This window comes from Lithobates pipiens, unplaced genomic scaffold (assembly GCF_037356315.1).
Source record: "Lithobates pipiens isolate NorthernLeopardFrog02 unplaced genomic scaffold, aLitPip1_a1.2 Scaffold_19, whole genome shotgun sequence".
Taxonomy (NCBI): Eukaryota; Metazoa; Chordata; class Amphibia; order Anura; family Ranidae; genus Lithobates; species Lithobates pipiens.
This window is the reverse complement of record NW_027507764.1, coordinates 335,553,436-335,574,891: the sequence shown is the minus strand read 5'-3', so window position 1 is coordinate 335,574,891 and position 21,456 is coordinate 335,553,436. Positions and strand designations below refer to the sequence as shown.

Genomic DNA, 21,456 nt, shown 5'->3' with positions numbered 1-21,456 from the left:
TCTCCGAAAAAACATAGCCGAAAGATGTGGACCGAAACTAAGTGTACATGTCTACTGGTTACCATAAGAGAGGAGGATCGAGGAAAACTTTAAACAGGAAGCACCCTTGAAAACCTAGAGTGCTACTTGACCTACCTGTAAAAAGAGGTCATAAAGTTTCTGATGAACGTGCATTTTGCTATATTATTATTATTATACACGATTTATATAGCACCAACAGTTTACACAGTGCTTTAGAATGCTATATGAGCAAATGTGCATTTTGTTATATAGGAAATAGGATATGGGTGAAAAATATGCAGAAGATCTATGGCCTTTTGAAATGGTCTAGAGATTGAGCTGTAAATCTATTGGCTGATTATTAGGGGATTAAAGTCTACATGTATATTCATATATGGTAGGCGAATACAGTGGGGTGTAGACAAGGCCAGTACTAGACTATTTTGCGCCCTAAGCAAGACCAGATATTTGCTCCCCCCCAAACAAAAGTAGGGAAACCAGCAGCTGTGGCCAGTGGGGTAGCATGGGTTGTCAGCACCTGGAGCAAAGCAAAAAATGCAATAGTGCAATAATTGTACCCCCTAACACGTGGACTTTTAGGGTCCATGCACACTAGCAGTTCCAAAACCACTAGAGAAACCTCTGGATAAAAAATCATAATAATAATAGTTTTTGCTGGCGTTTTTTCAGTGTTTAGGAGCATTTTCAAAAAGCGTTAGCCCCAAATCCATATCTGAGCATGCAGCCAGGAAGTCCAGGAAGGGGGGGGGGGGTGGGTGGGCGAGCAAGGTGCCGACTTCCATCATCTGACAAATCTTGGCACCACCAAGAGACGGAGTTCATTGTGATTGACACTGAATTGACTTCTGTTTTTTTAAACAATATACTTTTTTGTTCTTACTAATCTTTGACTGTTTTTTTGGGTGAATGAGTAGGGTACAATGTACACTATAATTATTCACATGAGGGGGGCAGGATCTGGGATCTTTTCTAAAGGGGACTTCCATATATGGATAAGCCCCCCCACCCACAGACCCCAAAACCCTAGGTGGTCCTTGACCCCCCAAATCACCCCTCCAACGTTGAGGGCATGTGGTCTGGTATAGTTCAGGAGGGAGGTTGCTCACTCATCCCCTCCCTTTCCTTGCTTGCCAGACTGCATGCTCAGATGAGAGTCTGGTATGAATTTGGAGGGGACCCCCACACCATTTTTGAACAAAAAATGTTGGCATGGGGTTCCCCACACTGTTTTTTTTGGAGGTTTCCATTAGCGGCAATTGTTTTGTTTACATTCAGCTGTCAGCAGGGAACTCCGCTGGCAGATGATGATGCATCCGTTGTTAGGGACTCGGTGGCTGGCTTAATGGTTGTTAAAGGGGCAGGCAGCTGCCGCTCCTTAGAAATTACTGTAATTAACCAGGTTGGCTGGGTCATTGGACCCAGCACACTAAGGATGGTACGGGACTAATTGCTGCGTCCCTCGGTGACCCCCCTGGCTACCCCTCCCATGTTACACCACTGCCCGTGGCTGAGCCCTTGATGGAAGTACACTCTAGATGGCTGCCTAGTTCACCTAGTGGTAGAACCGGCCCTATGTATAGCTCAGAGTGGAAAGTAATATCCATTCCCCATTATAAAAGGTCCCTTTAGCTTCCGGCTAATTATCTAAAAACCCATTGGTGCTATGGGAACTAAAACTATTCTCTTTCCTAAGCCACTTTCATTATTGAGATTCTAAGTAGTTACTCGGGGTTACAAAGCATCTATGATCCATGCTTAAAAATGCATACCTTATTCAATTTGAAGTGCCTTTCTGATGTACGTTGCTTTTCAAACTGGTTAGCCCAATTTCCTTTGAAGTAGATAGCATTCACTAGTACAAGTCTAGTATCTACATCCACACTTTTGCTCGGTAACAGGTCCTTGATTTTACCTAAATAAGATTTGAAAATAATGGAACAAAATCAGTATTGTACATTAAGAGAAGATGTATATGATGTACAGTATTTATTTTATTTGAAACAAAAGTTTGAGTTTTGTACAACAGATTTATACAGGACAACTGTACAATGCAATGTATATAATGGGGAGAGTCACACAACCCAATAAACCAATTATAAGAACTAAGATGTACAGTATTTATACATATTATAATACTGAAGACAATGTTCCTATTCCTGAGGATGCAAAGAAAAGATGTAAGCCTACAATACTGTACTAAAAATTATATGAGTGAATTCAGAGTATGGATAGTGTTTTTATGTATATTCAAGTAATATCACATTTTTAACCACTTCATTACAGGGCATTTTCACCCCCTTCCTGCCCAAGCCAATTTTCAGTTTTCAGAACTGTCGCATTTTGAAGGACAATTGCATGGATGTACCCAAATGAAATTTTTTATCATTTTTTCCCTACAAATAGAGCTTTCTTTTGGTGGTATGTGATCACCTCTGCGGTTTTTATTTTTTGCGCTATAAACAAAAGAATAGCGACAAGTTTGAAAAAAATACTTTTTTACTTTTTTCTATAGTAAATATCCTAATTAAAAAAATAAATAAATAATAATTTCCTCAGTTTAGGTCGATATGTATTCTTCTACATATTTTTGGTAAAAAAAAAAAAACGCAATAAGCGTATATTTAATGGTTTGTGCAAAAGTTATAGCGTCTACAAAACAGGGCATGGTTTTATGGCATTTTTATTATTTTATTTTTATTTTTACTAGTAATGGCAGCGATCTGCAATTTTTATCGTGACTGTGACACTGCACTGGACAGATCGGACACTTGACACCATTTTGAGACCATTGGCATTTACACAGCGATCAGTGCTATACAAATGCATTGATTACTGTATAAATGTCACTGGCAGGGAAGGGGTTAACACTAGGGGCGATCAAAGAGTTAACTATGTGTCCTAGGGAGTGATTCTAACTGTAGGGGGAGGGGACTCACAAGGGGAGGAGACTGATCAGTGTTCCTCTGTACTGGGAACACATGATCGGTCTCCTCTCACCTGACAGGATGTGGATCTGTATGTTTACACACACACATCCACGGTCCTGCTTGGTTAATGGCCAATCGTGTGCATCAGGTCCCCAGTGACACGTTGAGGTGGGCTCCCACCCCCCAGACAGCTGGGAAGCCCAGGGCATCATGACGCCCCCCCTGGGATGCAAGCTCCCTCCTACGGACGTCATTTGACTATATGCGGGATGTGAAGTGGTTAATATAGACGTTTTATATACAATATAAATCAGCTTAAAGTGTTGCTAAACCCACAACAATAAAATTAGTCTGTATATGCAGTAAAGCATGCTTGTTATACTCACTGTTTAAGGGGTTAATCCCCTGATTTGTTTAAAAAGACTATTTGATCCTGTCTTCTTTGATCCTCCCCTTCTTCCACTGTTCTCAATCCATCTGCTGATAGCACAGACCCTTGGCAGCACTCTGCACATGCTCACTTTTGTGTGTATTGCTAGAGAGCTTTTTTTTTTTGGGGTGTGGTAAGGTTGGGTGGAGGGTGCATGTGATCTGCACAGGGCCAATCAACACTGTCCAGACAGAGGGTCAGGAGTCATGCAGCCTCATAGGACAGTCGGAGGAGAATAAAAACTCTTCCTCTCCTCCTACAAGTTTTAACCAGTGCTCGGCCAGGCACAGATAGAAATCACAAGACTGCTATATACGGCGGATGAGTTTATATTAACTTAAATTATTGCATTTTCATGTTCTGAATACTGTGGGAGACCAGATATAGTAAATGCAGGGTCCTGGGTTTAGTACCAATTTAAAGAGTAATAAACCCAAAAGCAAAGAAATTAATATACTGTAGCTTACCTATCTTTATATGTGGTGACTGCACTCATTTTTATTTGTAGGTTTTTTTCTCTTTATTTTCACCTGGTGATTCAGCCAGTAATACACTTCCTGCATTGGGGTGTTTCCACTCTGGATGGAGGAGCAATGCAGACACTTTTGAACAGCAGCATTATCAGTCTGGGGAGAGGGTAGTATTAAATGCACTAGCAGATTTAGATGGTCTTGACTAGCAAATTGAAGCTGAACTCTAGCTAACACTTTTTAAGCAGTTACAGCAAAAATATTTTTTTCCTTTCAGGATAAAGGTTTTACATAGTTGAGTAAAAGCTGGCCATTCTAAGTGCCCCTGTCATTGGTAAATAGTTTATCTCAACCCTCTGACACTTTTGCTGCACAGCTTGGTCTGCTAAAGATGTTTGAAAATTAACAGGCATTACCGACTGGATCAACAAAGAAAGATAAAGCAAAAAAAAGCCTAAAAAAAGAAAATGAATGCAGGCATTACATTTAGGGATTGGTAAATTGCAATAAAATACATTTGTGTCTTTAGATTTAATACCGCCTTAGGCCCCTTTCACACTTGTGCGACTTGTCCTGCGACTTAGGACTGACAAGTCTTACCCCATGATTTCCAATGAGTACCAATGAGTACCATTAATATCTGTGCATCTTCAAGTTGCAGCGACTTCAAAGTAGTCCCTGCACTACTTTGGCCTGACTCTGGTGCGACTTGAGGTCCATAGACCTCAAGATTACACAGGCATTGCTTTAAGTCACGTTAAAATTGCCTCAAAGTCATGGCAAAAATCATGGTAAAAGTGTGAAATATTAAAACATGAACATATACTATATATATATGTAGATATATATGAAAGTGTTTTTTCCCACCTTCTGTCTTTTGTTCCACCCAGGTATTAATTTCTTTTCTACAGTCCTCTGCCTTTTTGGAAAAGTCTACAACCTGTAAATCTGCATAATAGTGTTTCTGAGTTGATCCAAGAAAATCCTGAAAAATTAAACAGCATTAAAGAGGAAGTAAAGGCACAAAAAAATAAAAAATAAAAAACACACCCTGTAAGGCAAAGGCATAATGAGCTCATATGCATAGAATACTAGCTCATTATGAATAACTTACCTGAGAACGAACCCCCCGAAGCGGTCCTCCGCCTTCCTCTTCACCGCCGCTGTGATTCGCCGGAGCCGCGATGACGTCACTCCCGCGCATGCACACGGGAGCCGACACTCGCAGCATATTGCTGCGATCTGCGGCCTGCCCAATGCGCCTCCATGCCGCTGTCTACGGCGCATGTGCCGTAGACAGCGGTGGCTGTCTTCGGGTAAATATCTCCTAAACCGTATAGGTTTGGGAGATATTTCTTGGACCTACAGGTAAGCCTTGATCTAGGCTTACCTGTAGGTCAAAGTGGTTTGTAAGGGTTTACAACCACTTTAATAGCAATATTGCAGAAGAAGAAAAATTATTGTAGATTGTCATAGTTTGCTAGGCAAAACTAGCAAGAATAAAATTAATGCCTAATACACACGATAAGAAAATCGGACGAAAAATACTTTCAAAGCGATTGTACAATAATCCAATCGTTCGTACACAGCATTTAAGCAGTACAGTACTCAAGCAAGCAACACCACGCATGAATGGAAACTAAAGAATACATTACAATACAAACATTAAATCAATTCCGAAGTTGTATTCTATTTAATTTTTGTAACTTTAGTAACCTCTTCATTTTTGATATGAGACTAGCATGCAAATCGTTTGTCCCATATTTTCATTGTGTGTACAAGGCATAACTTTTTATGCCATGTGATCACAACTGTAATGCTTTGGCCTAAAGTACACTATATTGTTAAAAGTATTGGAACGCCTGCCTTTACATGCACATGCACATTAATGGAATCCCAGTCTTAGTCCGTAGGGTTCAATTTTGAGTTGGCCCACCTTTTGCAGCTATAACAGCTTCAACTCTTTTGGGAAGGCTGTCCACAAGGTTTAGGAGTGTCTATGGGAATGTTTGACCATTCTTTTAGAAACGCATTTGTGAGGTCAGGCACAGATGTAGATGAGAAGGCCTGGCTCACAGTTTCCGCTCTAATTCATCCCAAAGGTGTTCTATTGGGTTGAGGCCAGGACTCATCCATGTCTTTATGGACCTCGCTTTGGATGAATGGTCTAACATTCCCATAAACAAACACACTCCTAAACCTTGTGGACAGCCTTCCCAGAAGAGTTGAAGCAAAGGGTGGGCCAACTCAATATTGAACCCTACGGACTAAGACTGGGGTGCCATTAAAATTCATATGCGTGTAAAGGCAGGCGTCACAATACTTTTGACAATATAGTGTATATGTACACTATATACGAGGAAGGTTTATAACCTGTTTTTTACTGCTATCCGGGGCTGCACTAGAGAGTTTGCCCCTTACTTACTGTCATAGTGGCCACGGTGTCACAGACTAGAAGTCAGGGAATATATACAGTACAACAGGGACACAAACAAAAATAAGCTGGCAGGCATTGACATTTCTCCATAATCTAATACTAAAATATATTTTTGCATGTACCGTCCAGATATCAAGATTATTAAAATGGCGCTTATGATGAAAATAATGCATACGGGCCCTGTCAATGGGCTATTGCTAGCATAAAACAGGTTTTGCATACGCATTAAAGCAAATGAAGCAGGTCAACTGCAAATCAACCTCCAGTATCAGTAACCGATAAAGAAGCATGGAAAGTGGGAGGGGACTGGATAAACTCAACATTTTTCTCAATAAAATTAGTACATTTTTTTAGTACATTTTATTTTATATTAGCTGCCTATATTTCCGGACTTACTACTTATTTTGATATGTAATTTCATTAGCAAAAGTGCGCTTGTTTATTAAATGGGATGAATATGGAAGTGCGCATCTATACAGTGAAGGAGAGTGAAGAAATACAGGCTGATGCAATGTTAGCGAGTGGTGCAGTGGCATAGAGTGGCAGTGAATGTGGTCGTGCATGTGGATGCCATGGCTGAAAGTGAAATATATGGGCTGGTGCAGTGTCATGGAAGGAGGAAGTGCATGTTCATGTATTGGCAGAAAATTAGGGATTTTGCATTGCTGCATTGATGCAGTGGCAGCAAGTGCAGAAGTGCAAGTGCAAAAGTGCAAGCTGGTGCAGGGGTCAAGAGTAGAGTAGTACTAATTAGTGCTTTATTAGCAATTGGGGTCCTGAGAGTCAGTGTCATGACAGGGAATGCACAGAACATGTTGCTGCAGTGACAGCGAGTAGGTTAATGTGCATCTGTGCGATTATAGCAAGTGGGTTGATGGGAATTGGTGTAGTGGTGGAAAAATACCAGGACCACCCCTAAAAAATGTCACCATCAAATCTTCTTTTTATGCAATATCTTTTAGCAAAACCCTCTTTACTCCTTTTTTTTTCTTCCTCTTTCATACTCTATTTTCCCCCTCTAGAAAAATTCTCTTGCATCTTTCTTGCAAACATACCTCCTCCATATTCATTTCTAGCAAACCTCTTGTTATTCCTTTTTAGGAAAGCTCCTTCTTCATGCTTCTAGTTAACACCCCTCTTCTATACTCTCTCTTTCTGATTTTATATCACTATCTGGTGCCAGAGTACTCAATTTTTCTTGGCATGGAAGTTCTGAGCTCCTGCTGCGAATGTCAGAATGTGATGCCATGTTCCAAAAGGACAAAGACCAACTCAGGGCCAGATTTCCCATTAGGCACTGTAGGCATGTGCCTACAGACGCCCTTCCTAGAGTGGCGCCTGTCTGTACATGGCCAAATCTAGGGTGGTCCTGGAATTTCAGTTGTGCCCCCCCCATGAACATTGTACCCACACCCACTACATGTCCGGACAGGAGAATTGGCAGCAAGAAGAGAGCTGGGAGGAGGTGTGTGCTTTCTGTGGTCTCCCCGCTAATGTCATTGGAGCGTTCCTCCATACAGTGAATTACACAGGATCCTCTCCTCACAGATCACACTGTAAATGGCTCACTAATCCTGTAAGACTGGAGGGGGGGGGGGGGGGTGTTTGTGCTGGGAAGTGTAAGGGTAATGGAGGGAATTTTGGGGGGTAACGTAAATGTTGGGGAGCGGAATTGGGGAAGATTTGGGGGGGGGCAGGGATTTCTGCTGGGAAGGTCATTTGGAAGGGGTTGTGCTAAGAGTATGGATTTGAGGGGATTTGTGTTAGGAGGGGGGATTGGGGGGAGATTTGTACAAGGAGGGGATTGGGGGGGGATTTGTGCTGGGATGGCAGATTTGGGGGAAATAATTTGTATTAGGCACTTACACTAGGAGAGGGGATTTTGGGGGAAGATTTACGGGGAGGGCTTATGCTAGGAGTGGGGATTTGGGGAGAGAATTTAGCCACAGAGGGGGTTTTTGGGGGAGAGGATTTGTGCTAAGAGGGGGAGAACTTACGCTAGGAGGGGGGATTTGGGAGGGGTATTTAGACTAGGAGTGGGATGGAGGGGTTTATGCTAGGAGTGGGGATTTGGAGGGAGGATTTAGGCTAGAAGGGAGTATTTGGGGGAGAGGAGTGGTGATTTTGGGAGAGAATTTATGCGGGGAGGGGGGGATTTGGAATGAAAGAGAATGTGTGCTAGGAGGGGTGGAATTTGGGGAATTTGATCCGGAAGGTGTGATTGGGGGGGGGGCTCAAAGATAAGTTTTGGGAGGGGATATTGACTGTGAGGATGGGGAACTTTAGATTTTTTTTGTGGGGGGGGGGATTTTAAACTTGCAGAAGGAATTTATTCTTAGGGGTGAGCATGTTAATTCATTTTTTTTTTTTGGGGAATTCTCTACCTATAGGCTCCTGAGATTTGAATCTGGCCCTGGCCCTGGCCCTACTGAGGATGAGGGAATGAGGTGTTATGTTTCTAATATTGTGAGCGAGATTGGATGCACCTACATGCATGTCTGCATGATCATCCTTCAAGCTTCTACCAGGCATGCATGGTAGTTCTACTATTTTCCTGGAGATAAGTAACATATTGGTAGAGACCAGAGCACCTACAAAATAGAGCCTGAAGTGTCTACTGCACAGATGTTGATCTGCAACCATAATTGTATTGTAATTGTATTGTATAATTCCTCTGCAAAAATGTCTGGCATTGCAATGGAAAAATTACGTTGCACATGCCCTTGGCCAGCACCATATTGTTGAAGCCTGAGCAAAATAACTAACAAATAAACATTTAACAAATAAACACGTTGTTATCAAGAGAACTTCCAAAAAAGTGAGTACACACATTTTGAAAAATATGTTGACACATTGGGAAATGCAATCAGTATGTGAGGCTGGAATTAGGGGGGGAAACCTGAGCTCCATTTTACTTCCTATATTGATCTTTTACAATAGCTACATGACTGGGATGCTCAGTTATGTTTTAGTCTGTTAAGATTATTTACAGAGAATACAAACTGTTCATACATGTTATCTAAAGCCGACAATAGAAATAGGAAAATAAAATTCCTCTGGTTCAGGAGGAAACAGCAGAATTTTGATCCACCTATGGGCAAGCTGGTTGTACGGATTGGAAAGCTATACCCTGTGATGGATCCCAGATACCCCGTCTGGGCACCTCTACCAGAATTGTGTCTCCTGCCCTCCAAAACGCACCCTCAGCCAGAAGACTCGCCCTAACCAGCCCTTAAAGTGGTTGTAAACCCTTACAAACCACTTTGACCTACAGGTAAGCCTAGATTAAGGCTTACCTGTAGGTCCAAGAAATATCTCCTAAACCTACACGGTGTAGGAGATATTTGCCAAAACACAGGTACTGCTGTCTTCGGCGCATGCGCCGTAGACAGCGACGCCAGGCGCACTGAGTGCGTCACTGTCAACGGCAATATGCTGCAAGTGGTGGCTCCCGTGCGCAGGAGTGACGTCATCGTGGCTCCATCGAATGACAGTGGTGGAGCAGCGAGACCCTAGATGGATGCTCCAGACTACAGGGGACATCGGTGACTTCGCTGGCTCCTGTGTCAGGTAAGTGACACATAATGGACTATTATGCAATGCATAGTAGTCCATTATGCTTTACCTTTGCAGGGAACCAAAGAGGAAGTAAACCCATCAGGGTTTACTTCCTCTTTAACCCCCCAATCATGAGGCAAACCACACAGATGTTGAGGGTTAAACATGCACAGCATAAACTGTTTATAAAGCACAAAACATATACTTTTAAACACAGTTAGGGACACTCCCCTTAGCCTTGTCATAAAGGGGATAGGGGACCAGGAAAACCAATGGGAACCCGACACTTGTACAATGAAACAGAAACTACAGTTGGAACACATAAAGGGATTATGACACGCTGTGGCAGCCCCTCCTCACACATCCCCCACTGGGATGCGTCTCCACACTTTTTGTCTACGTGCCATGACATAGCATAATTGTACACAAGAGGGGGAGGATGGGGAGAAGGGATGCAACTTATATAGGGACATAATTACATTATCCCAACGCCATTTTGTCACCAAGTCTCTTGTTCTCTGCAGGGCTACAGTCTGTGGGTAGGAGGCCAGCCCACAGCCCCCTTCAAAACACACAGTGACAGTGGGTTCTGTCACATCTCACATGGGACTTTGTCGCAGCAATAGAAATCACAGTTTGGAATTTTTATTTATCGGCGCATAACATGCACTTTTTTCCCCTTAAAATCAGAGGAAAATCGGGGTGCATGTTATATGCCGACCCCCCGCCGATTGCCAGCTTTTCTGCTGTTCTCAGTGGCTTTCGTCTACTTTTGGCTATTTTCGGCCACACAAATAGCCGAAAGCCGCCGAGAACGGCCGTGAGCTACAGAGTGCCGCTGAGATACACAGGACATCTGCTCTGTATCTCTGCTGCGCCATTTTTAAATGGCAAGCCTGCAAAAGACACTGACAAGGCTGCAAATGACTGACGAGGCTGCAATGGAAAGCTGCAAATGACTGACAAGGCTGCAAATGACACTAACAAGGCTGCATTAATGGGCATTTAAATGTAAGTTTTTTTTTCCTTAAACTTCCCTTGTAAAAGTTTTTTTCTTTAAAATTCCCTCCTAAACTTGGGGTGTTCTACGCCGGTGCGTGTTATACGCCGATAAATACGGTATGTATAAAAATAGAAAATCTTTATTGGACAATTAATTATAAGTTGGCTGGTCTATGCAATGCATGTACTACTCTGTAAAACATTCCTACTAAACACATAAGCAGGAATAGACTGAATTCAAATAAATTACATATCCACCAAATCAGCCCAATGCGTTTTAACTTATACAAAGTCTTGATATAAGAAGGTGGAAGCAATCCTACATACGATGAAAAAGGAAAAAAATGTATAATGCAATTCATATTAACTTTACCAAATTTATGTTTGGTATGCCTTTAAACTTTTGAACAATTGATATTCCTATAGAAAACACTTCCAAATACGTGATTGATCAGCGAAAGCGTGTCCCTATTTTTTTTCCCCTTCCTGGTGACCGTTGATCCTCTGGGGGGCTTGGAGCCCATTTTGGGCTGAGACCCGTACGGTTTGCACCACTAAGCCATTTCCTGTTGGTCTGGACATTTGATCACGTCCATATTTCTGTAAGCGCAAAACATTTTCTTTTTTTTTTCATAAATGTGGTATGAAACAATAGGAACACATAAAATTTGGTTAATATTAATTAAATAATTAATAAAGTTAATATGAATTTCATGATGCATTTTGTTTCCTTTTTCCACGTATGTAAGATTGCTTTGTATAAGTTGAAACGAATTGGGTTGATTTGGTGTATATGCAATTTATTTTAATCCAATGTATTCCTGCTTCTGATGTGTTTAGTAGGAATGTTTTACAGAGTAGGACATGCATTGTATAGACCAGCAAACTTTTAATTCATTGTCCAATAAAGATTTTCTATTTTTATATATATATTCTAAACGGTGTGATTCCTATTGCTGCAACAAAGTCCCATGGGAGATATTGTTCCAATAGTTTACTAGGGATGGAGCAGCCATTTTCCCATGATATAATTGCTAATCGTTGTTTTCAACTGGTTGTAATGAAATCGATCTATGGATCAACCTCAGTACAGCCAGCTTGTCTGTTTTTTTGTACGATCATTGCCGGCAGCTATAGCCACAAGCAGTGCTCATTGTATTCTGACGGCTGGGAAACTTCCTGCTGTCAGAATACAATAGTGCAGAGGAAGAGATTCTACTATTAACACTGATTGTGCTGTTGAGGGAATTGAGCACTTTTTTCCATTCAACCTATGGTTGAAGGAAAGAAAATTGCATAATTTATTGCCAGCCTAAACCATAGCACAATGTCTGAATAAACAAACTATAAGAGGGAAATTACAATATCTACTTTAATCTGTCTGAAGGTAAAATGGGAACCAAGCCACCATTTACTAGATCACTTATGTTATCCTTAAATAAGGTTAAGTTAATTACACTAGCTAGAGATAAGCTTACGTCAAAGAAGGCATGTGACTTTTCTCCGTAAAGGCGATTGGCGGTTCTCAAAAGGTAATCAGTGCCTGACTTGTTGATTTCAGAGATAAGAGACTGAAATGATGAATGAACATCTTTTGCCTTTTCAAACTGAAGAACCTGAAAAAAAAGAAAAGAAACATTATCATCAATAGCATGGAAACTACATAATATGAATTGTACTGAGGGCTGCAGTACAGAATTTTGTTTAAAACTTTTCATTTTAAGAACGTCCGATTTTATAAATGTCAGCAGGGCCAAATCGATGTTTGTTTTCAACCACAGTGACGAGAAAATTGAAAGGAGTAGGATGGAATTTTTTTCTTGAATGAACAAGTTTCTAACAGTGAATTTACACACATAACAGTGAAAACGACATTAATTTAAAAATCGAATGTTAAAAGCAAATGATTGACATGTTGAAGTACTTTCAAACAACATTCATCCAATCATTAAAATGTACAAGCAACATGCACACGAAGGTTTGTACAAATATTCATAAGAACATTGGTTCGAATATCTATCAGTGTATAGTCAGCTTTACTGTTAAATATACTACAGCTTTCTGAGTTACTTCTAAACTACAGGACAATGTTAAAGTGCTATTAAACCCAAAATCAAAATGTAATATATAGCAGGTTACCAATCATTAGATGAAGCGGCTGCATTCGTTGGTGATCTGGCAAGCAACACACCTCCTGTATTAGAGTGTCCCCACTCTGGATGCAGGAGCACCTTTGGACAGCAGCACTGTGAAGGGAATTTTGGATGTACTAGAAGATTCAGATACACTAACAAATTAAAGCCAAGCTCCTGCTAATAATTTATAAGCAGTTTTAGTTTTACATTAAGGAAATAAAAGTTGATCATTGTTAGCGCCACTTGAAAATGTTTTTTCTCGACCCCCTAACTGCTATATCCGCAGAACAGCTTGTTCTTTTGAAAAGCAACATACTTACTGGCTGGATCACCAGGTGTAAATAAAAGTATTACAGCTTAAAAAGAAAAGTAATGCAGCCATCAGATCTAAGAACTGGTAAGCTTCAATAAAATGATTGTTTGGTTTTGGGTTTAATACCGCTTTAAACATTTAATAACTGAGCCTGTGAATTGTATTACTATATCTTGAAGAAAACCAATGCTAGTTAAAGCACTAGAAAGTTTCTAAAGTAACCAGCTACAAAATTGTGTATGGAATTTTAGCCTCAAGACCTAAAGTTTAAAAGTAAAAAAACAAAAAACAAAAAACCAAAAAACACATTCACATTAGTGGCCTAAGAACATTAGCCCTGTGCGAAATTAAAGCTTGTATTTTGAAGATACAACGCCAATTCAAAAAAGTTGGGATGCTGTGTAATATCTACAAAAAAAACAGAATGATTTGCAAATCTGATACACTCATATTCAATTCACAATAGAAAACAGAAAACATCAAATGTTTAAGGACTTCAATACCGTCCATTGTTATATGGTGTCCGCAGATGGGATCTCCCATCCTGGGCAGCCGTCATATGACGTTCTCGGCTTCCCGTTACTGAGGAGCCGATGTGCGTGCTCTTTCTCCTCCTGTTTGTGTACCGTGGGAACTTCACAGTTCCTGCAGTACACACAGGAGGGGAAGGAACATATCTGCAGCTCTCTCCTCTCCCATCCGTGGGGGGGGGGGGGGGAGACTGTCAGGGGGCATTGATGGGAACTGATAGGCAGCATTGGTAGGCACTGAGGGGCAGCACTGATAGATGGCATTGATAGGTGACATTGATGAGCACTGATAGGCGGCACTGATCAGAGCCCTGATTACCAGTGTAAACAATGTACGGTCTTGCTGGTTAACGGCTCTCCTTTCCTCACACATACACAGCGTGGAAATAGGACAGATGATAAATGGCAAGTTTGTTTACATATGATCAGCTGATCACATGGTAAAGGCTCGCTGTGGTTCAGCTGTGATCAGCTGTGTCACAGCCCTTGTACACACGGTCGGAGATTCCGACGGAATGTGTCCGATCGGACCGTTTTGTCGGATATTCCGACTGTGTGTGGTCTACATCGGACTGTTTCCATCGGAGTATCCGACGGACCAAATTTTCCAACTTGTTGGTAAAATTTTCCGACAAAATGCTCTGATGGGACATGCTCAGATCAAATTCCTACATCAAAGCTATTGGCTACTAGCCTGAACGTAGTCCTGTTGTAACGAAATAACGTCATCACGTTCTGAACGATCTGATTTTCCGACAACTTTGTCCGACCGTGTGTATGCAACAGTTTCAGACAAAATCCGACGGATTTGGTTGTCGGAATGTCCGACCGTGTGTACAAGGGCTTAGAGTATACTGGATGCATGCCCCAGGCAGCACGTTGGAGGGTTCTGGGAGGATGTCCATGGACGCCCTCCCAGAATTGAAAGCCCAGGGCTCGGATTGAAGGGAGGTCAGGGGGGCCCTTCATGGTTTCTTGCACTGGGTCTCTGAAGGGTCTAGCTACCCCTATGAGTAAGCCTATACTAAACTCTACCTGTAGGTACTATGAATATCTCCTAAACCTTCACAGTTTAGAAGATTTTCAGCTGGTGATGTCACAGACACATGCACTCTGTACGGATGGTATACACGTGCCGTCCCTTCAAAGCAATGCATACTAGCACATTATCAGGGCCGTCTTTAATACTGACAGGACCCTGGGCAAAAATTTTCTTGGGGGCCCCCTCCCCCCATGCAGTTTTGCGCTCCACCTGCTCTGAGACATACAATAAATAGCAGCTAGACTTAAAATCTGTTTACTGTATCAGATCAGGCAGCAATTGCGATTGGTTACCAGCTGTTACAGCATATCATTACTGCTGAATGACTGGTTGCTAGAGGTTACAGCACACATTACGGCTCACTGATTAGTTGCTAGAGGTTACAGCAAATGATTTCTGCTTGTTAATTGGTTACTAGAGATTACTGTAAAGTAATACTGCTCACTGATTGGTTGCTGGAGGTTAAAGCACATCATCTCCTCACTGCAGGGTAGCATGATACACATATGAATGCCACCTTTATTTACATATCAATGCTGCCGGCCACATCTATTTACTTAGTAATGCCACCACTATTTACATATGAATGCTGGTTATTTACATGTAAACACAGGGTCTGCAGGTGAGTTATCTGTACACAACAATAGGGCAGAGCTGGGCAGCATTAGTACCATCACTTCACACTGAGATATTGGGACTAAAACTTCAAGGGACAAGAGAATTTACACTGGCATAGTTGGCAAGTATGAGGCAGCTGCTTTGGGCCCCACAACAATGACAGGGCCCAGGGCAGCTGCCCCTTTTGCCATGCCTTAAAGACGGCCCTGCACATTATGTCTTTACTTTGCAGGGGGTTTTTCTTAAAAAAAAAAAACTTTGGAACGGTTTACTTTCTCTTTAAGCATAAAACTCTTCTACTACGGAGCCATGCTGTTTGCAGTTTAGCATTGTCCTGCTGAACTATGCAAGGCCTTCCCTGAAAAAGACATTGTCTGGATGGGAGCATATGATGCTCTAAAACCTGGATATATCTTTCAGCATTGATGCTGGCTTTCCAGATGTGCAAGGCACCCATTCTATAAGCACTAATGTACCTACATACCATTAGAGATGCAGGCTTTTAAACTGAGCATTGATAAGCCTGAAGGTTCATCTTCTCTTTAGTCCACATAACGCAGCATATATGGTTGCCAAAAAGAATGTCAAATTTCCATTTGTCTGACCACAGAACAGTTTTTCACTTTACAACAGACCATTTTAAAGGAAGTTCCCCTCTCACCCCACCACCCGGTACAGATTCCCCACCCCCTAGCCCACTGCCAGAATAGAGCTCCTCCTCTTCCCACCCCAAGCTCTCCCCCAGTACACAGATCTTCCCTCCCCCTCCAATGCCCACTGTCCTGAGCTAAATAGAAGTGCGGTGACATTTGTAAACACAAAATCCACACAGAAAGAAACTTCTGTGGTTTACAACAAGTGGTGGTAGCCACAGGGCTAGTTATGTATAAATAAATGTGTTGCGCTGCTGCAGAATGACAAACCTCAAATAGAAGTAAATAAAGGTGTAAAAAACAAATAAAATAAAAAATAAATAAAATGTAACTTCCCTACTTCTTTTTTGTGTCTCAATATGTGAATACGCACATAAAACCACATACAGTGCCTTGCAAAAGTATTCACCCCCTTGGCTTTTTACCTATTTTGTTACATTAGAGCCTTTAGTTCAATGTTTGTTTAACCACTTCAGGACCGCCGTATTGCCATTGTACGTCAGCACAATGGCACAGGCAGGCAGAATCACGTACATCTACGTGATTGCCTTCCAGCGGGTGGGGGGTCCCATCGGACCCCCTCCCGCTGGTTACGGCGGTCCGATTCGGTCCAGGAGCGCTCCGTGATGAGGGGATGGCCGTTCGTTTTCGGCCACCCCCTCTGGATCGCTCCTGGCCAATGAGAAGCTTCCTCCCCTGTGTATTGTTTACACAGGAAGGAGGAAGTGATGTCATTCTCCTCGGGGCGGTCTTTTTGACCGGACTACGAGGAGAAGAGTAAAAGTAAGTCTGCACGAACACTACACTGACATGTAGGTACACACAGGCACACAAACCCCCCCCGATCCCCCCCCCCCGATCGCCCCCCGATCCCCCCCCCCGCCCCCCCTCCCCCCCCAGTCACAGTGTCACTGATTGCATTGATCATTTCTTTACTGATCAATGCATTCAGTGTCAGTTGTGACAGTAAAAACTGTCAGGACAGTTAGTGTTAGGTCCAGGGTAGCCCCCTATCACCCCCCAATAAAGATTTAACCCCCTGATTGCCCCTAGAGTTAACCCTTTCACCCCCTTTTGCCAGTGTCACTAAGCGATCATTTTTCTGATCGCTGCATGTGTCGCTAGTGTCGCTAGGTAGCTAGTTATTTTTTTAGGTTCACCGCCAGGTTTTTATATCGCTAGGTACCCCGATATACTACCCAATAATGTTTTTAACCCCCTGATTGCCGCTAGTTAACCCTTTCACCCCCTTTTGCCAGTGTCACTAAGCGATCGTTTTTCTGATCGCTGCATTAGTGTCGCTACAGTCGCTAGGTAGCTAGTTATTTTTTTAGGTTCACCGCCAGGTTTTTATATCGCTAGGTACCCCGATATACTACCCAATAATGTTTTTAACCCCCTGATTGCCGCTAGTTAACCCTTTCACCCCCTTTTGCCAGTGTCACTAAGCGATCATTTTTCTGATCGCTGCATGTGTCGCTAGGTAGCTAGTTATTTTTTTAGGTTCACCGCCAGGTTTTTATATCGCTAGGTACCCCGATATACTACCCAATAATGTTTTTAACCCCCTGATTGCCGCTAGTTAACCCTTTCACCCCCTTTTGCCAGTGTCACTAAGCGATCGTTTTTCTGATCGCTGCATTAGTGTCGCTACAGTCGCTAGGTAGCTAGTTATTTTTTTAGGTTCACCGCCAGGTTTTTATAGCGCTAGGTACCCCGATATACTACCCAATAATGGTTTTAACCCCCTGATTTCCGCTAGTTAACCCTTTCACCCCCTTTTGCCAGTGTCACTAAGCGATAATTTTTCTGAACGCTGCATCAGTGTCGCTAGTGTCGCTAGGTAGCTAGTTAACTAGGCTCCCAAAAAGTCCCCCACATGTGGTATCCCCGTACTCGGGAGAAGCAGCAGAATTTATTTTGGGGTGTAATTTGACTTCTGCCCATAGCATGTGTGAGCAATATATCATTTAGTGACAACTTTGTGCAAAAAAAAAAAAGTTTGTAATATTCCCGCAACTTTTGGCAAAATATAAAATATTCCATGGACTCAACATGCCTCTCAGTAAATAGCTTGGGGTGTCTACTTTCCAAAATGGGGTCATTTGGGGGGGTTTTGTGCTATTTTGGCATTTTATGGCCTTCGAAACTGTGATAGGTAGTGAGGAGTTAAATCAAAAATTTGCACCCTTAGAAATCCTGAAGGTGGTGATTGGTTTTCGGGGTGCCGTGCGCGACTAGACTCCCAAAAAGTCCCACACATGTGGTATCCCCGTACTCGGGAGAAGCAGCAGAATGTATTTTGGGGTGTCATTTCACATATAACCATGGCATGTGTGAGCAATATATCATTTAGTGACAACTTTTTGTAAAAAAAATTTTTTTTTTTTTTTTTTGTCATTATTCAATCCCTTAGGACAAAAAAAATAAATATTCAATGGGCTCAACATACCCATCAGCAATTTCCTTGGGGTGTCTACTTTCCAAAATGGGGTCATTTGGGGGGGATTTGTACTGCCCTGCCATTTTAGCACCTCAAGAAATGAGATCGGCAGTCATAAATTAAAAGCTGTGTAAATTCCAGAAAATGTACTCTAGTTTGTAGACGCTATAACTTTTGCGCAAACCAAAAAATATACGCTTATTGACATTTTTTTTACTAAAGACATGTGGCTGAATAAATTTTGCCCTCAATGTATGACTAAAATTTAGTTTATTCGATTTTTCTTATAACAAAAAGAAGAAAATATCTTTTTTTTTCAAAATTTTCGCTCTTTTTTCATTTATATCGCAAAAAAAAAAAATCGCAGAGGCAATCAAATACCATCAAAAGAAAGCTCTATTTGTGGGAAGAAAAGGACGCAAATTTCGTTTGGGTGCAATATTGCATGACCGCGCAATTACCAGTTAAAGCAGCGCAGTGCGAAATTGCAAAAAGACCTCTGGTCCTTAAGGTGTTTATTGGTCCGGAACTGAAGTGGTTAAGCAGAATTATATGATGGATCAGAACACAATAGTCTAAGTTGGTATGTAAAATTAGAAAAATATATACATAAAACTATTTTTCAGAAATAATAAACTAATAATTGGCAAGTGCGTATGTATTCACCCCCTTTGTTATGAAGCCCATAAAAAGCTCTGGTGCCACAAATTACCATCAGAAGTCACATAATTAGTGAAATGATGTCCACCTGTGTGCAATCTAAAGCCTCATACACACGATAGGACTTTGTACAAACTTTCCCTTGGATTTTTGTACAAAGGGCATCGGCCCTGAACTTGTATTGCATACACACAGCAGGACTTTTTCAGCCAACTTTCACCAAATCATGTGGTTTTTCTGCTCTTTACCGCCACCTTTGGTCAACTTCTGTATTGTTGTCTGATCTTTTGCATTGGTTCTGAGCATGCCTGTTTGTACTTTGTACAAAAGTCCTATGGTTTTCTGTACACACGATCAGACTTTGCTCCATCGGACTTTTGTTGCCAGAAAGTTTGTCCGTTTGCACAGCCAACAAAAGTCCGATGAAAACCAAAAAAGTTTGTCCGATGGAGCGTACACACAGTCGGATGTTGCTCCAAAACAGCTAATTTGCATGTTTGTTGTCAAAAAGTCTGATCGTGTGTATGGGCCTTAAGTGTCACATGATCTGTCATTACATATACACACCTTTTTGAAAGGCCCCAGAGGCTGCAACACCTAAGCAAGAGGCCACATTAACCAAACACTGCCATGAAGACCAAGGAATTCTCCAAACAAGGGACAATGTTGTTGAGACATACAAGTCAGGTTATAAAACAATATCCAAAACTTTGATAATCCCTAGGGATCACCATCAAATCTATCATTACCAAATGGAGAACATGGCACAACAGCAAACCTGCCAAGAGACGGCCGCACACCAAATCTCACGGACAAGGAGGGCATTAAATAGAGAGGCAGCACAGAGACCCAAGATGACCCTGGAGGAGCTGCAGAGTTCCACAGCAGAGACAGGAGTATCACATAGGACAACAATAAGCCATACGCTCCATAGGGTTGGGTTTTATGGCAAAGTGGCCAGAAGAAAGCCATCAGCAAAAAACAAAATGGCACATTTTGAGTTTGCGAAAAGGCATGTGGGAGACTCCCAAAATGTACAAAGGAAGGTGCTCTGGTCTGATGAGACTAAAATTGAACTTTATGGCCATCAAAGAAAACACTATGTCTGGCGCAAACCCAACACATCACATCACCCAAAGAACACCATCCCCACAGTGAAACATTGTGGTGGCAGCATCATGCTGTTGGGATGTTTTTCAGCAGTTGGGACTGGGTAACTGGTCAGAGTTGAGGGAAAGATGGATGGTGCTAAATACAGGGATATTCTTGAGCAAAACCTGTACCACTCTGTGTGTGATTTGAGGCTAGAATGGAGGTTCACCTTCCAGCAGGACAATGGCCCCAAACACACTGCTAAAGCAACACTTGAGTGGTTTAAGGGGAAACATGTAAATGTGTTGGAATGGCCTAGTCAAAGCCCAGACCTCAATCCAATAGAAAATCTGTGGTCAGACTTAAAGCTTGCTTTATCCCAGTGGTAAGATGTGGCAAGCTCATAGAGCAGGGGTCTCAAACTGGTGGCCCTCCAGCTGTTGCAAAACTACAAGTCCCATCACGCATCTGCCTGTGGGAATCATGCTTGTACCTGTCAGCCTTGCAATGCCTCATGGGACTTGTAGTTTTCCAACAGCTGGAGGGCCGACAGTTTGAGACCCCATCATAGAGACGTATCCAAAGCGACTTAGAGCTGTGATAACCTCAAAAGATGGCTCTACAAAGTATTGACTTTAGGGGGGTGAATAGTTATGCACATTCGATTTTTCTGTTATTTTGTCCTATTTGTTGTTTGCTCCATAATAATAATAAATAATAATAAAAAATCTTCAAAATTGTGGGCATGTTCTGTAAATTAAATGATGCAAATCCTCAAACAATCCATGTTAATTCCAGGTTGTGAGGCAACAAAACACAAAAAATGCCAATGGGGGTTGAATACTTTTGCAAGGCACCGTATACTGTGTAATATCACGCAATTGCAATCCCAATGTCCATAAACATCAAAAGCCCAAATGATAATATCCACTTTTAATCCATGTATGCACATATCAGATAGTGATTCAAGATGCCCAGTGCTGTAAATTACACTCTCACGCTTTGTGTTCCATCTCAAAGTGAATTTTAAGTGTGCCCTCACCTTCATGGATTGACCTAAAATATAGATCTTTATGAGCCTTCCCCTTCTGGGGTAACTATGGTGGACCCTCTGGTTTGGACAGA

At 41.9% G+C, this 21,456-nt stretch overlaps 1 protein-coding gene across 2 annotated transcripts in view; it reads right to left on the bottom strand.

Annotated features, from left to right (window-relative positions):
• LOC143996812 (leukocyte elastase inhibitor-like) overlaps positions 1–21,456 on the bottom strand; it is an 84,032-nt gene that overhangs the window by 25,295 nt on the left and 37,281 nt on the right. For both annotated transcript variants that reach the window (XM_077492090.1, XM_077492089.1), the window contains exons 3-5: positions 12,324–12,461; positions 4,716–4,833; positions 1,791–1,933 (exon numbers count right to left, since the gene is read on the bottom strand). In XM_077492090.1, the coding sequence (XP_077348216.1) occupies positions 1,791–1,933; positions 4,716–4,833; positions 12,324–12,461 (399 nt within the window). The remainder of the gene's footprint in view (positions 1–1,790; positions 1,934–4,715; positions 4,834–12,323; positions 12,462–21,456) is intronic.